The 15,830-nt window shown below is 41.4% G+C and overlaps 1 protein-coding gene and 2 long non-coding RNA genes across 34 annotated transcripts in view; all 3 read right to left on the bottom strand.

Annotated features, from left to right (window-relative positions):
* Positions 1 to 1,852: 1,852 nt before the first annotated feature.
* On the bottom strand, positions 1,853 to 6,698 carry LOC126984521 (uncharacterized). The gene is made up of 3 exons (XR_007736958.1): positions 4,797 to 6,698; positions 4,581 to 4,760; positions 1,853 to 4,328 (listed from the first exon to the last, which is right to left on the bottom strand). It is a non-coding gene; the product is annotated as an uncharacterized LOC126984521 (long non-coding RNA).
* A 6,470-nt stretch (positions 6,699 to 13,168) lies between these two features.
* LOC126984507 (uncharacterized) overlaps positions 13,169 to 15,830 on the bottom strand; it is a 65,755-nt gene continuing 63,093 nt past the window's right edge. For 25 of the 32 annotated variants that reach the window (XR_007736851.1, XR_007736852.1, XR_007736853.1 and 22 more), the window contains one exon: positions 14,599 to 15,328. Coding sequence is in view for 4 of the 32 variants with exons in the window: in XM_050838234.1 (XP_050694191.1) it covers positions 15,178 to 15,328 (151 nt within the window). In the remaining 28 variants the exon portion in view is untranslated. The other 7 variants (XR_007736863.1, XR_007736879.1, XR_007736850.1 and 4 more) reach the window with 6 other exon arrangements.
* The window catches only part of LOC126984515 (uncharacterized), a 1,692-nt gene continuing 1,480 nt past the window's right edge, over positions 15,619 to 15,830 (bottom strand). Inside the window, exon 2 of the long non-coding RNA XR_007736951.1 lies at positions 15,619 to 15,830. This exon is cut by the window's right edge and continues 88 nt beyond it. This is a non-coding gene — a long non-coding RNA (uncharacterized LOC126984515).

The raw sequence follows: 15,830 nt of genomic DNA, 5'->3' as shown, positions 1-15,830 counted from the left end.
TCAACTAGTATCACAGAATATTGAGAATACGTCGCCGCGCGGCGCCTCTATCACTTTCCACCTGCCGCCCGCCCGGCGCCGCCGCCGCCCGGAGGTGTCCGCCACGGCAGACTCAACATTTGGCATCTACATCAACACAGCACAGCATCACAAGGTGCGGGGCGCCGCGCCGCGCACCACGCCGGCCCCCACACGACGCGCCGGGCAGGCCGAGGACAGCAAGGCCGGGGGGGGGGGGGGCACCGACGGGGTGGAGGCCGGGAGGGTGGCCGAACAAGGGGGCGGAAGGCCAGGGGAGGGCAGGGGAGGGCAGGATAGGAGGATAGGAGAGGAGGACAGAGGAAGGGCAGGAGAGGACAGAGGAAGGGCAGGGGAGGACAGGGGAGGAAGGGGAGGGAGGGCAGGATAGGAGGGCAGAGGATAGGGCAGGATAGGAGGACAGCGGAAGGGGAGGGGAGGCCAGAGGAAGGGCAGGGGAGGACAGAGGAAGGGCAGGAGAGGACAGAGGAAGGGCAGGAGAGGACAGAGGAAGGGCAGGGGAGGACAGGGGGAGGGCAGGGGAGGGCAGGATAGGAGGGCAGGATCGGAGGACAGAGGGAGAGCAGGGGAGGACAGAGGAAGGGCAGGGGAGGACAGAGGAAGGACAGGAGAGGACAGAGGAAGGGCAGGAGAGGACAGAGGAAGGGCAGGGGAGGACAGGGGGAGGGCAGGATAGGAGGGCAGGATAGGAGGACAGAGGGAGGGCAGGGGAGGACAGAGGAAGGGCAGGAGAGGACAGACGAAGGGCAGGGGAGGACAGGGGGAGGCCAGGGGGTGGGAAGGGGAGGGCAGGACAGGGGGGGAGGAGGACAAGGTGGCAGGGCTGGGCCACGGGGAACGGGGGCTGAGGGCCACCCCGGGAGTCGGGTGTGGGCGTGCGGCACCCTCGCCGCCCCCCCCGGCTATCACAGACTACGGGGCGCGGCAGGGGCTGGGGCGGCGCGGGGCGGGGCGGGGGGTTATCACACGCGGGGTGGCTTGGGCTGTGGGGCGGGGCGGGGAGCACACACACGCACACACACAACACTCACTAGGGAGGGAGGGGGGCGGGGTGCGCGGCGGGCCCCTCCGGGTGACTAAACACAGCACAGCCTAATAGTAATTCTCAATAAGTTTCCAGGTCATTGGAATGTCACCTAGACTTAGATATATAAAAATCAATATATAGGAGCTATAGGTACTCAGATACAGTCTATAATGTATTCATATGTGTATATAGATATATAGTTAGATGCCTACTCTTAATTATAGTAATAATAGCAATCATCATCATCGTCATCTCGCTTAGGATACATTTGTGACATGAACTAGGGAGAGGGAGAGGGGAGGGGAGAGGGAGAGGGAGGGTGGAGGGGGGAGAAGGAGAGGGAGAGGGGGTGGAGAGGGATGGTGGGAGGGAGGGAGGGGGAAGGGGGAGAGGGGGAGAAGGAGAGGGAGGTGGGGAGAGGGACAGTGGGGGGGAGAAGGAGAGGAGAGGGAGAGGGCATGGGAGAGGGATAGTGGGGGGGGGAGAAGGAGAGGGGTAGGGAGAGGGAGAGGGGGGGAGGGAGGAGAGTGGGGGAGAGGGACAGTGGGGGGAGAGAAGGAGAGGGAGAGTGGGGGGAGAGGGAGAGTGGGGGGGGAGGAGAGGGAGAGGGATAGTGGGGGTGGGAGAAGGAGAGGGAGAGTGGGGGAGGGAGAGGGGTAGGGAGAGGGAGAGGTAGGGAGAGGGAGAGGGAGAGTGGGGTGGGGGGGGGAGCGGGAGAGGGAGAAGGATAGTGGGGGGGGGGAGAATGAAAGTGGTAGGGAGAGGAGGTGGGGAGAGGGAGGGGAGAGGGAGAGGGAGAGAGAGTCAACCAAAATATCATGTTATGAGATCAGCGTAATGCAAGAGAGGTTCACTTCTTCTTGACGGGGTACTTGTGTACGTTGACAAGGTGTTTGCGCAGGTACTCGGCAGTTCTGAAGGCCGCACTACAATGGGCGCAGGCGTGGTAGAATGCCGGCGACTGGTGCATGGTGGCGATGTGTTTCTTGAGGTTATAAAAGTTACTGATGAGCTTGGAGCAGTATGGGCAACACTGAGGGACCTCCCGGGACGCTATCACCGACCCCGCCCCGAGACACACCACCCCTTCACCTGCAACACACACACAGGTATTACCAACTGCCCAGCACCTCAGAGCCTACCACCACCACCACCAAAGCCTGTCCCATTACCACCAAAGCCTGCCCCAACACCACCATCCCTTCACCTGCAACACACAGGGCCTACCACCACCAACACCAAAGCCTGCCCCAACACCACCGCCCCTTCAACACCATTGCATATACGGGGGAAAATGACCACCACCTCCATCACCACCACCACCAGCGCCAGCACCAAAGCCTGCCCCATCACCTGTCCCAGCACCTCAGAGCCTACCACCATCACCACCACCACCAGCGCCAGCACCAAAGCCTGCCCCAAAACCACCAAAGCCTGCCTCATCACCATCCCTTCATCTCCACAGACCTTACTAATAGCAAAGCCCCGCTCATCACCACCGTTAGAGGGAGGCGGTAGCTGAGTGGTTCGCGTTCCGCCCGCCGCCACAAGCTGTCAGTGTTCGGCCCCCGTCGAGTGACCCATGACTACCCACATGCTACCCCGAAGACCGCCTATCAACCCAGACTCCAGGGGCCAACATGAGCCAAGCAAGATGGCACCACTATAAAAACCTGCCCGCGCCATAACGGAAAGGGGCCGACCACCATGACCACCAAGGAAGCAGAGACGAAGAATAAAAACAAAAGAGCATCACCTACATCACCATACCTGCCTTCCCCTTCACCACCACCACCACCACCATCTCCTAACCCCTCCCATCACCACCCATTTCGCTACCACCACAGTCAAAGCAATGCCCTCCAGCCTCCTCACCAGAGCAAGCCTCCACGCACCCTCCCCCCTTCCTCTCCCTCTCTCCCTCTCTCTCAGTCCCTCCAAGTAAAGTATATTGGCTTAGTATAGGATAAAGAATATAGGGGGTCACTTAGCCATATTGTGGACTGGGCTAGCTGTATTTGAGTCTACCTATTTACCCATTTTACCCATTTCCTATATATTTTTACCTATTTTTAACTATTTCATCTTATCAGCTGTCCTTATATTTCGTCCTCTTTACCGACCTACCTTAATGTTACACTATTGACCTATTAACCTATTTCCTTCCCTATTTAGCTTATCTTATATTTCTTCCCCTCCTTCCTACCCATATTCTTACCTATCAATTGCAGCTATTATTTTCTTACCTATTCTTTCCCTACCTATATCTGTCTGTCTGTTCTGGTGGTGTGGTGGTGGTGGTGGTGGTGGTGATGGTGGTGGTGGTGGTGGTGAATCTGTTATTATTATTATCATCGGAAAGGTGATGGTGTGTGTGTGTGTGTGTGTGTGTGTGTGTGTGTGTGAGAGAGAGGGTGTGTGTGTGCGCGCGCAAACCACATACCACTACTACTACTACTACTACAACTACTACTACAACTACTACTACTACTACTACTACTACCATCTCTACTTTCTGAATGTTAGGAAAAGTGTAGGAAAAGGAAATAGAAATAAGGAAAAACAAGAAACGAAAAAAAAAAATGAAAAGAAGAAGAGAAGGAGAAGAAACAATGAGAAGGAATGAAGGAAAGTGAATAAAGGAGGAAAAGAAATGAATGAAAAATGTAGTTCTAATGATTAAAAAAGAAGATAAAAAGAAAGGAAAACAGAAGAAGAAGAAGAAGACTAAAAAAGAAAAAGGAGAAAAAGAGATAAATTACAATAAGAAAAAGAAAAGAAAAGGAAGATGAAGGATAAAGAAAAGGAGAAAAAAAAGATGAGGAATAAAAAAAAAAAAAAAAAAAACTATACAAATAATAATAGGGAAAAAAGTGTGTGTGTGTGTGTGTGTGTGTGTGTGTGTGTGTGTGTGTGTGTGTGTGTGTGTGTGTGTGTGTGTGTAATATAATAAAGGGGAAGACTAAATGAAAGAAAAAAAAAGGTGAAACAGAAAATATCAAAAGAAATAACGATGAAAAACAATTAAATCTGAGCCTATCTCCATTTTCCTCCCTTCTATAGACCTATTTTTTTTTAATTAGGGAAAGAATCACACCTGGAACACCTGAGATTGGAGTTACCTGTCTGACCTTTCCTTCAACCTACCCGCAAATAATAAAAAATAATAGTAACGATAATAATAATAATAATGAGTGATTTTACCTGTCCAAATTCTACCTTATACCTGTCCAAATTCTGTCTTATACCTGTCTGTTTATACCTGTCCAAATTATATATTGTACCCGTCTGTTTACACCTGTCCAAATTATATCTTATACCTGTCTGTTTATACCTGTCCAAATTATATATTGTACCCGTCTGTTTACACCTGTCCAAATTATATCTTATACCTGTCTGTTTATACCTGTCCAAATTATATATTGTACCCGTCTGTTTACACCTGTCCAAATTGTATCTTATACCTGTCTGTTTATACCTGTCCAAATTCTACCTTATACCTGTCTGTTTATACCTGTCCAAATTATATCTTGTACCTGTCTGTTTATACCTGTCCAAATTATACCTTATACCTGTCTGTTTATACCTGTCCAAATTATATCTTGTACCTGTCTGTTTATACCTGTCCAAATTATATCTTGTACCTGTCTGTTTATACCTGTCCAAATTATATCTTGTACCTGTCTGTTTATACCTGTCCAAATTCTACCTTATACCTGTCTGATTATACCTGTCCAAATTATATCTTGTACCTGTCTGTTTATACCTGTCCAAATTATATCTTGTACCTGTCTGTTTATACCTGTCCAAATTCTGCTTTATACCTATCAAATTCTACCTGTCCAGATTCTACTTTATACCTGTCAAATTATGCCTGTCCAAATTCTACTTTATACCTGTCCAAATTCTACTTTACACCTGTCAAATTATACCTGTCCAAATTCCACTTTATACCTGTCCAAATTCTACTTTACACCTGTCAAATTATACCTGTCCAAATTCCACTTTATACCTGTCCAAATTCTACTTTATACCTGTCAAATTATACCTGTCCAAATTCCACTTTATACCTGTCAAAAATCTACCTGTTCACCTGTCTAAATCTACCTGTCCAAATTCTACTTTATACCTGTCCAATTATACCTGTCCAAATTCTACTTTATACCTGTCAAATTCTACCTGTCCAAATTCTACTTTATACCTGTTCAATTATACCTGTCCAAATTCTGCTTTATACCTGTCCAGATTCTACTTCATACCTGTCCAAAATCTACTTTATTCCTGTCTAATTTTACCTGTCCAAATTCTACTTTATACCTTTCAAATTATACCTGTCGAAAATCTACTTCAAACCTGCCTAATTATACCGGTCCAAATTCTACTTTATACCTGTCCAAAATCTACTTTATTCCTGTCTAATTCTACCTGTCCAAATTCTACTTTATACCTGCCAAATTATACCTGTTGAAAATCTACTTCATACCTGCCTAATTATACTGGTCCAAATTCTACTTATACCTGTCAAAAATCTACCTGTTCACCTGTCTAATTAGGGAGACACCAATACCTGGCAGACCTGAGATTTGACTGAGTGGCTGATTTCTTTCTCGACCTCACAAAAAAAAAAAAAAAAAAAATGACAGCCATGTTTTTACCTGTCCAAACTACCTCCTACCTGTCTTAATTAGGGGAATACAACACCTGGAGGGACTGAGATACGACACCACAATCGACACCACTTAGCTCACCACCACCACCACCACAGCTAACCAAGAGAGTATAACCACAACCACCAACACCACAGCCTCACCACTGTCAACCACCATCATCACCACCACCACCAGCACCAAGCCAATCATCACCACCACCACCACAGCGACAGCACCAGAGCAGCACCTATCACCACCACCACCACCACCACCACTGTTCGACCTGCCACCTAGCGGACCACCATCACCACCACCACCACCACCAGCGCCAATTTTTGAATATTTTTTTTACATCATCAATGGCATGAATGAGACACAAATTAGATGCATAGAAAACGGGTGTTGAGGTTTTAAGGGGAAATTTGTATAAAAAAAATTGTATTTCTACGTATATATAAAAAAAATTGTGAATTGACTTAAAAATTTGCTGTGATTCTATTTCTTCTTTCTCTATTTTTTTTTTTACTTTTTGTTTTTGTTTTTGTGAATGAAAAGAAAAAAATATACATACATCTGATTGCTTTTTTCTTTTTTTTTCCATTCTTTTACATCATCACTAATATATTTTTTTCATAATTTCAATAGATAGTTTTTTCATCTCCATATTTCTTTTTAGTCACCCAACAAAAAATTTATCAAGGTTGACTGACTGATTTTGAAACACACACACACACACACACACTCTCTCTCTCTCTCTCTCTCTCTCTCTCATTCTTCAATCTTACTAACTGACATTCCTTATATATATATGTCTTTACACTTTTTAACCTTATCTTTCTCTATAAATCTTCTAAACACTTCTATTTTTGTTATTTAATCTTATATATAATTCTTTACATACTCCTAAATCTCTCTATATAATTCTACAAGAGCCTTCTGCTTCTTTTCAATCTCCTTCATTCTATTATATACGCTTTCTCTCTCTCTCTGTTATTTAGTTGATCCTAGTTTCAGATTATTTTTTTTCTCAATATGCTGTGGTTATGAAGCTTACACACACACACACACACACACACACACACACACACACACACACACACACACTCACACACACAAGGATATACACACAAATATACACACACCACCTCAATCTCCTCCTTCCCTTCCTTCCCATGATGACCAGAGGAAGAATGGAGAAAGGGAGGGAAGGAGAGAGGGAGAGAAAACCCCTCCTCCCCCTCCCTGCCCCCCAGACCCCCTCCGGCCTGCGTCCTAGCTGTGGGTTGGTTACTGACACCGAGAAGCGAAAAGCAAAAGCCAGGAAGCGAGTTAATAGAAGCAACAACACTAAGGATACAAACACGGGTAATGGTAGAAGGTGACTCGACGAGGCTCTGCTGAGGGGGTGGGGGGGAATTGAGGCATTGTAAGGGGCACTGAAGTATTTTAGAGGGGAGAACTGAGGGATTTTAAGGGGCACTGAAGTATTTTAGAGGGGAGAACTGAGGGATTTTAAGGGCCACTGAAGTATTTTAGAGGGTAGAACTGAGGGATTTTAAGGGCCACTGAAGTATTTTAGAGGGGAGAACTGAGGGATTTTAAGGGGCACTGAAATATTTTAGAGGGGAGAACTGAGGGATTTTAAGGGGCACTGAAGTATTTTAAAGGGGAGAACAGAGGGATTTTAAGGGGCACTGAAGTATTTTAGAGGGGAGAACTAAGGGATTTTAAGGGGCACTGAAGTATTTTAGAGGGGAGAACTGAGGGATTTTAAGGGGCACTGAAGTATTTTAGAGGGGAGAACTGAGGGATTTTAAGGGGCACTGAAGTATTTTAAAGGGGAGACCTGGGGGACTTTAAGGGAGACGGAGATATTTAAAAGGGACAACTAAAATATTATACGAGGAATTGAGGTATTTTAGGGGGGACTTGAGAGATCCTAAGGGGCAAACTAAAGGTACTAAAAGGGGGACTGAGGTATTTCAAGGGGGGACCGTGGTATTTTAATGGGGAAAAACTGAGGTATTACAAGGGGGACTGGAATATATTAAAAGGGAAAAACTAAGGTACTCAAAGGGGAATTAAAGCCTTATAAGAGGGATTGAGATATAATAAGGGGAAAAATTAAGATATTATTTGGGGAACCGAGATATTTTGAAGGAGAAAACAGGTATTATTAGGGAGACTGAGATATTTAAAAGGAGAAAACTGGTATTATAAGGGGGACTAAGATATTTAAAATGGGGAAACTAACGTATTACAAGGGAAACTAGGATATCTTTAAGGGGGAAAACGGAGGTATTAAAAGGGGTACTAAGGTATTATTTTCATAAGTATTATTGTTAACTGATTAAGGGGAAGGAAGAGGGAACATAAGAGGGATAAATTTAGCGATTATTAACATTATTATTGACTGAGTGGCTGAGTGGGGCTAATATTAAGAAGTGACTGAAGCTTCCATCATTAACATAAAAAAGTAATAACATGGAATAAGTGTTAATCATGACATACAGAAAGTTTATATAATTTTTTTTTCTAGGAACCAGTCATTGATGTGTGTACCTGTGTGTGTGTGTGTGTGTGTGTGTGTGTGTGTGTGTGTGTGTGTGTGTGTGTGTGAACAGAGAAAAAGGGTAATGAAGGAGTAGATAAACAGAGAACCAGCCAGTTTTATTGTTGTGTGTGTGTGTGTGTGTGTGTGTGTGTGTGTGTGTGTGTTACAGGTTTTCCACATTAAAGAAACACATAGAGGAACAGGTGTTAGTGATTATAAATGACACGTAAAATCATATATGAGAGACCAGTCAGTCATGTCATTAGTAATTCTTATTGTCTTCCAGTGTGTTGAAAAATCATGAATATCTGACTTTTCTTCCATTTTCTAACAGACATATTTTCCTGCTGTGTGTGTGTGTGTGTGTGTGTGTGTGTGTGTGTGTGTACGTATAGCCGCCTCCTCCCTCCCCCCCTCCCTCCCTGGTTTATGTTCGGGGGGGGGCTGGCTCTCCGCCACCTCCTCTCCATCCATCACACACACACACACACACACACACACACACACACACATACAATCACAAGCTCTACATGTCAATACTTTTTTTTTTTGGGGGGGGGGTAGGGTAGGGGGGGTAAGGGTGTTTGTGTAGGCCACCCCCACACACAACACGACCCCCCCCTCCTCCTCCTCCTCCTCCTCCTCCTCCTCCTCCTCCTCTTCCTCTTCCTCCTTGTTGTTGAATATTTGCCAGATGTTGTGTAATTACAGTGTGAGTTTACCCTGAAGTTTCCTATAATCTCCTCCTCCTCCTCCTCCTCTTCCTCCTCCTCCTCCTCGTCTCTTCCTCCTCCTCCTCTCTAAACTTTTACCAGATGCTGCACAGTCATATATTCTTACAACCTTTTCCTCCTCTATTCCTCCTCCTCCTCCTCTTCCTCCTCCTCCTCCTCCTCCTCTTCCTCCTCCTCCTCCTCTTAACTTCCGCCATATGCAACACAATCACAGTTCCTTAATTAGTTTCCTCCAGGCATTGCACCGTTTCCAGGACCAGTTTCAACACTCCACACGCAACACAAGCTCGCTGGAACACACCCCTTCACACGCAACACAAGCTAACAGGAACACACCCCTCCACACGCAACACAAGCTCGCCGGAACACACCCCTCCACACACGCAACACAAGCTCGCCAGAACACATCTCTTCACACGCAACACAAGCTCGCCGGAACACACCCCTCCACACGCAACACTGGTATGATGTTTCGATACAACACAGGACAACATGAGCTTGAGTTGGTCCTGTGAAGTTGCGAGAGCGAGGCAACACTCCCGGCGACACCTTTTGGAACACTCGGAACACTGGACACTCGACGCAACACACGAGACATATGCTTTTGGTTTGCCTTGATAATGGTTTCCTGTTTTTCTTCTTCGTCTTCAATACTCATTTTTTCTCCTTTTTTCCCTTTTTTTTTTTTTTGTTTCCTTTACCGTAAAAAAAAAGCCTTACGAATTTTAACTTTTATTTTCCTTGATTTGGTTTGCTAACGTGATTTTGTTTTCCTCAATTGCTCCGTGGCTAACTCCTTTTCCGCTGGTTTTATTTATGTATTGTTTTTCTGCATTTTATTCAGTTCGGTCAGTCCTTAGTGCATACCTCATACCTCAATCTCTTATCTATTATCTTATTTATCTATTTTCCTTTATTTTTCTATTACTTATTCATTTCTGTCGGTCTTTAATGTATAGCTTGGTTTCCTAAAGGGGCTGTTTACATGGGTCAAATTTTCCGTGGATTTTCAGTCAAACCACGATTTTCACTACATCAACACAGAACAGCCACACCTTGGTAATATACTTTCTTCCACTTAATAACATGAAGGGAATTTTACGTTTTCTTCGCCAGAACACAAAACAACCACACCATCGTACTGATATATCTTCTTCCACTGAATATCTGAACTGAATTTAATGTTTCTTCCACTGAATATCTGAACTGAATTTAATGTTTCTTCCACTGAATATCTGAACTGAATTTGATGTTTTATTTCACTGAATATCTGAACTGAATTTAATGTTTCTTCCACTGAATATCTGAACTGAATTTGATGTTTCTTCCACTGAATATCTGAACTGAATTTGATGTTTCTTCCACTGAATATCTGAACAGAATTTGATGTTTCTTCCACTGAATATCTGAACTGAATTTGATGTTTCTTCCACTGAATATCTGAACTGAATTTAATGTTTCTTCCACTGAATATCTGAACTGAATTTAATGTTTCTTCCACTGAATATCTGAACTGAATTTGATGTTTCTTCCACTGAATATCTGAACTGAATTTGATGTTTCTTCCACTGAATATCTGAACTGAATTTGATGTTTCTTCCACTGAATATCTGAACTGAATTTGATGTTTTATTTCACTGAATATCTGAACTGAATTTGATGTTTCTTCCACTGAATATCTGAACTGAATTTGATGTTTCTTCCACTGAATATCTGAACTGAATTTAATGTTTTATTTCACTGAATATCTGAACTGAATTTGATGTTTCTTCCACTGAATATCTGAACTGAATTTGATGTTTCTTCCACTGAATATCTGAACTGAATTTAATGTTTTATTTCACTGAATATCTGAACTGAATTTGATGTTTCTTTCACTGAATATCTGAACTGAATTTGATGTTTCTTCCACTGAATATCTGAACTGAATTTAATGTTTCTTCCACTGAATATCTGAACTGAATTTGATGTTTCTTTCACTGAATATCTGAACTGAATTTGATGTTTCTTCCACTGAATATCTGAACTGAATTTGATGTTTCTTTCACTGAATATCTGAACTGAATTTGGTGTTTCTTCCACTGAATATCTGAACTGAATTTGATGTTTCTTCCACTGAATATCTGAACTGAATTTGATGTTTCTTCCACTGAATATCTGAACTGAATTTGATGTTTCTTCCACTGAATATCTGAACTGAATTTGATGTTTCTTTCACTGAATATCTGAACTGAATTTGATGTTTTATTCACTGAATATCTGAACTGAATTTGATGTTTTATTCCACTGAATATCTGAACTGAATTTGATGTTTCTTCCACTGAATATCTGAACTGAATTTGATGTTTCTTTCACTGAATATCTGAACTGAATTTGATGTTTTATTTCACTGAATATCTGAACTGAATTTGATGTTTCTTCCACTGAATATCTGAACTGAATTTGATGTTTCTTTCACTGAATATCTGAACTGAATTTAATGTTTTATTTCACTGAATATCTGAACTGAATTTGATGTTTTATTTCACTGAATATCTGAACTGAATTTGATGTTTTATTCCACTGAATATCTGAACTGAATTTGATGTTTCTTCCACTGAATATCTGAACTGAATTTAATGTTTATTTCACTGAATATCTGAACTGAATTTGATGTTTCTTCCACTGAATATCTGAACTGAATTTGATGTTTCTTTCACTGAATATCTGAACTGAATTTAATGTTTTATTTCACTGAATATCTGAACTGAATTTGATGTTTCTTCCACTGAATATCTGAACTGAATTTAATGTTTTATTTCACTGAATATCTGAACTGAATTTGATGTTTCTTTCACTGAATATCTGAACTGAATTTAATGTTTTATTTCACTGAATATCTGAACTGAATTTGATGTTTCTTTCACTGAATATCTGAACTGAATTTAATGTTTTATTTCACTGAATATCTGAACTGAATTTGATGTTTCTTTCACTGAATATCTGAACTGAATTTGATGTTTCTTTCACTGAATATCTGAACTGAATTTGATGTTTCTTTCACTGAATATCTGAACTGAATTTAATGTTTTATTTCACTGAATATCTGAACTGAATTTGATGTTTCTTTCACTGAATATCTGAACTGAATTTAATGTTTTATTTCACTGAATATCTGAACTGAATTTGATGTTTCTTCCACTGAATATCTGAACTGAATTTGATGTTTTATTTCACTGAATATCTGAACTGAATTTGATGTTTCTTCCACTGAATATCTGAACTGAATTTAATGTTTCTTCCACTGAATATCTGAACTGAATTTGATGTTTCTTTCACTGAATATCTGAACTGAATTTGATGTTTCTTCCACTGAATATCTGAACTGAATTTGATGTTTCTTTCACTGAATATCTGAACTGAATTTGGTGTTTCTTCCACTGAATATCTGAACTGAATTTGATGTTTCTTCCACTGAATATCTGAACTGAATTTGATGTTTCTTCCACTGAATATCTGAACTGAATTTGATGTTTCTTCCACTGAATATCTGAACTGAATTTGATGTTTCTTTCACTGAATATCTGAACTGAATTTGATGTTTTATTCCACTGAATATCTGAACTGAATTTGATGTTTTATTCCACTGAATATCTGAACTGAATTTGATGTTTCTTCCACTGAATATCTGAACTGAATTTGATGTTTCTTTCACTGAATATCTGAACTGAATTTGATGTTTTATTTCACTGAATATCTGAACTGAATTTGATGTTTCTTCCACTGAATATCTGAACTGAATTTGATGTTTCTTTCACTGAATATCTGAACTGAATTTAATGTTTTATTTCACTGAATATCTGAACTGAATTTGATGTTTTATTTCACTGAATATCTGAACTGAATTTGATGTTTTATTCCACTGAATATCTGAACTGAATTTGATGTTTCTTCCACTGAATATCTGAACTGAATTTAATGTTTTATTTCACTGAATATCTGAACTGAATTTGATGTTTCTTCCACTGAATATCTGAACTGAATTTGATGTTTCTTTCACTGAATATCTGAACTGAATTTAATGTTTTATTTCACTGAATATCTGAACTGAATTTGATGTTTCTTCCACTGAATATCTGAACTGAATTTAATGTTTTATTTCACTGAATATCTGAACTGAATTTGATGTTTCTTTCACTGAATATCTGAACTGAATTTAATGTTTTATTTCACTGAATATCTGAACTGAATTTGATGTTTCTTTCACTGAATATCTGAACTGAATTTAATGTTTTATTTCACTGAATATCTGAACTGAATTTGATGTTTCTTTCACTGAATATCTGAACTGAATTTGATGTTTCTTTCACTGAATATCTGAACTGAATTTGATGTTTCTTTCACTGAATATCTGAACTGAATTTAATGTTTTATTTCACTGAATATCTGAACTGAATTTGATGTTTCTTTCACTGAATATCTGAACTGAATTTAATGTTTTATTTCACTGAATATCTGAACTGAATTTGATGTTTCTTCCACTGAATATCTGAACTGAATTTGATGTTTTATTTCACTGAATATCTGAACTGAATTTGATGTTTCTTCCACTGAATATCTGAACTGAATTTAATGTTTTATTTCACTGAATATCTGAACTGAATTTGATGTTTTATTCCACTGAATATCTGAACTGAATTTGATGTTTCTTCCACTGAATATCTGAACTGAATTTGATGTTTCTTTCACTGAATATCTGACTGAATTTGATGTTTCTTCCACTGAATATCTGAACTGAATTTGATGTTTCTTCCACTGAATATCTGAACTGAATTTGATGTTTCTTCCACTGAATATCTGAACTGAATTTGATGTTTTATTTCACTGAATATCTGAACTGAATTTGATGTTTTATTTCACTGAATATCTGAACTGAATTTGATGTTCCTCTTCACGGCTACAATATAAAACAGCAGCAACATTCTTTCCATTTCTTCAACTTTCTTTTACTTATTCAATTTTCTTTTCCTTATTCAATTTTCCTTATTCAACTTTCTTTTCCTTATTCAATTTTCTTTTCCTTATTCAACTTTTTCCTTATTCAATTTTCTTTCCCTTATTCAACTTTCTTATGCATTTTCTCCAAACCAATCATAAGAACACATCTCAACACTTCCTCATATTCCACACTCACCAAAATTCTCTCGCCACACACAATACAGCCATGGCCCACTAATATCTTTTTTTCATCCAATATTTGAACTTAACACTCGCCAGGCCTTCCTTCAAACACATCTTAACATGGGTATATATATTTTCAAGTCCCTTTCCTTAGATATAACCTCCACATACCCCTACACACACAGTTAAGAGGAGGAAGAAGGGCTGGGATGGAGGGGTATGGGTGGGGTATAACACATCTTAACATGGGTATATATATTTTCCAGTCCCTTTCCTTAGATATAACCTCCACATACCCCTACACACACACAGTTTAGAGGAGGAAGAAGGGCTGGGATGGAGGGGTATGGGTGGGGTAGAACACATCTTAACATGGGTATATATATTTTCCAGTCCCTTTCCTTAGATATAACCTCCACATACCCCTACACACACACACAGTTAAGAGGAGGAAGAAGGGCTGGGATGGAGGGGTATGGGTGGGGTATAACACATCTTAACATGGGTATATATATTTTCCAGTCCCTTTCCTTAGATATAACCTCCACATACCCCTACACACACACAGTTAAGAGGAGGAAGAAGGGCTGGGATGGAGGGGTATGGGTGGGGTAGAACACATCTTAACATGGGTATATATATTTTCCAGTCCCTTTCCCTAGATATAACACACATACACACATTATTTAGAGGAGGACGAAGGGCTGGCTGGGATAAAGAGGAATAGATAGGGTAGACTGTTTTGTGTCGGGGGTAAACTAATGTTAAAACTAGCCAGTCCTTCCTTAACCCCTCGACTGTGGGTTTCCTACCAGAAGACCTCGCCAAGCTACAGGAATGGAACAAAAAGTGGCTGCTACAATTCAGTGAGGAAAAATTTAAAGTCCTGCGCCTTGGGAGGGGATATCCAGCACACCAATACCACATGGGAAACACTTCACTATCCACCACAGAGGCAGAGAAAGACCTGGGAGTGTATGTTACCAGGCTACCAGTGAAGGGATATCCAGCACATCAATACCACATGGGAAACACTCCACTATCCACCACAGAGGCAGAGAAAGACCTGGGAGTGTATGTTACCAGGCTACCAGTGAAGGGATATCCAGCACACCAATACCACATGGGAAACACTCCACTATCCACCACAGAGGCAGAGAAAGACCTGGGAGTCTATGTTACCAGGCTACCAGTGAAGGGATATCCAGCACACCAATACCACATGGGAAACACTTCACTATCCACCACAGAGGCAGAGACAGACCTGGGAGTGTATGTTACCAGGCTACCAGAGAAGGCAAAATCCCTGACAATCGCATCGGACGGGTTAAAACACATCGTAACATAGGTATATATATTTTCCCATCCCTTCCCCCTACGTACATCGACATAGGGGGTAGGGACAGCTAGGTAGGGGTCAGTTTTGTGTGTTTCGGGTGTAGACAAACACGGCTGTAGTACTTTTCAAGTATATTTGACACAATGAGTTTTATTCTAAATACCATGGATATTTCTACAAGTTGCATAACAATTTGTACACGGTTTGAACACTGCTCTGCTATCGCTACCGACATTCAGGTGTTGTGTTGTGTGTGGCTGTGAGGCTGCAACACTACCGACAACTGCTGCTGGGTGGCGGGGCTTGGCGGAACACTTACGACACCTCT

This window comes from Eriocheir sinensis, chromosome 57, assembly GCF_024679095.1.
Source record: "Eriocheir sinensis breed Jianghai 21 chromosome 57, ASM2467909v1, whole genome shotgun sequence".
In the NCBI taxonomy this organism is placed as follows: domain Eukaryota; kingdom Metazoa; phylum Arthropoda; class Malacostraca; order Decapoda; family Varunidae; genus Eriocheir; species Eriocheir sinensis.
This window is presented reverse-complemented; position numbering and strand designations above follow the sequence as displayed.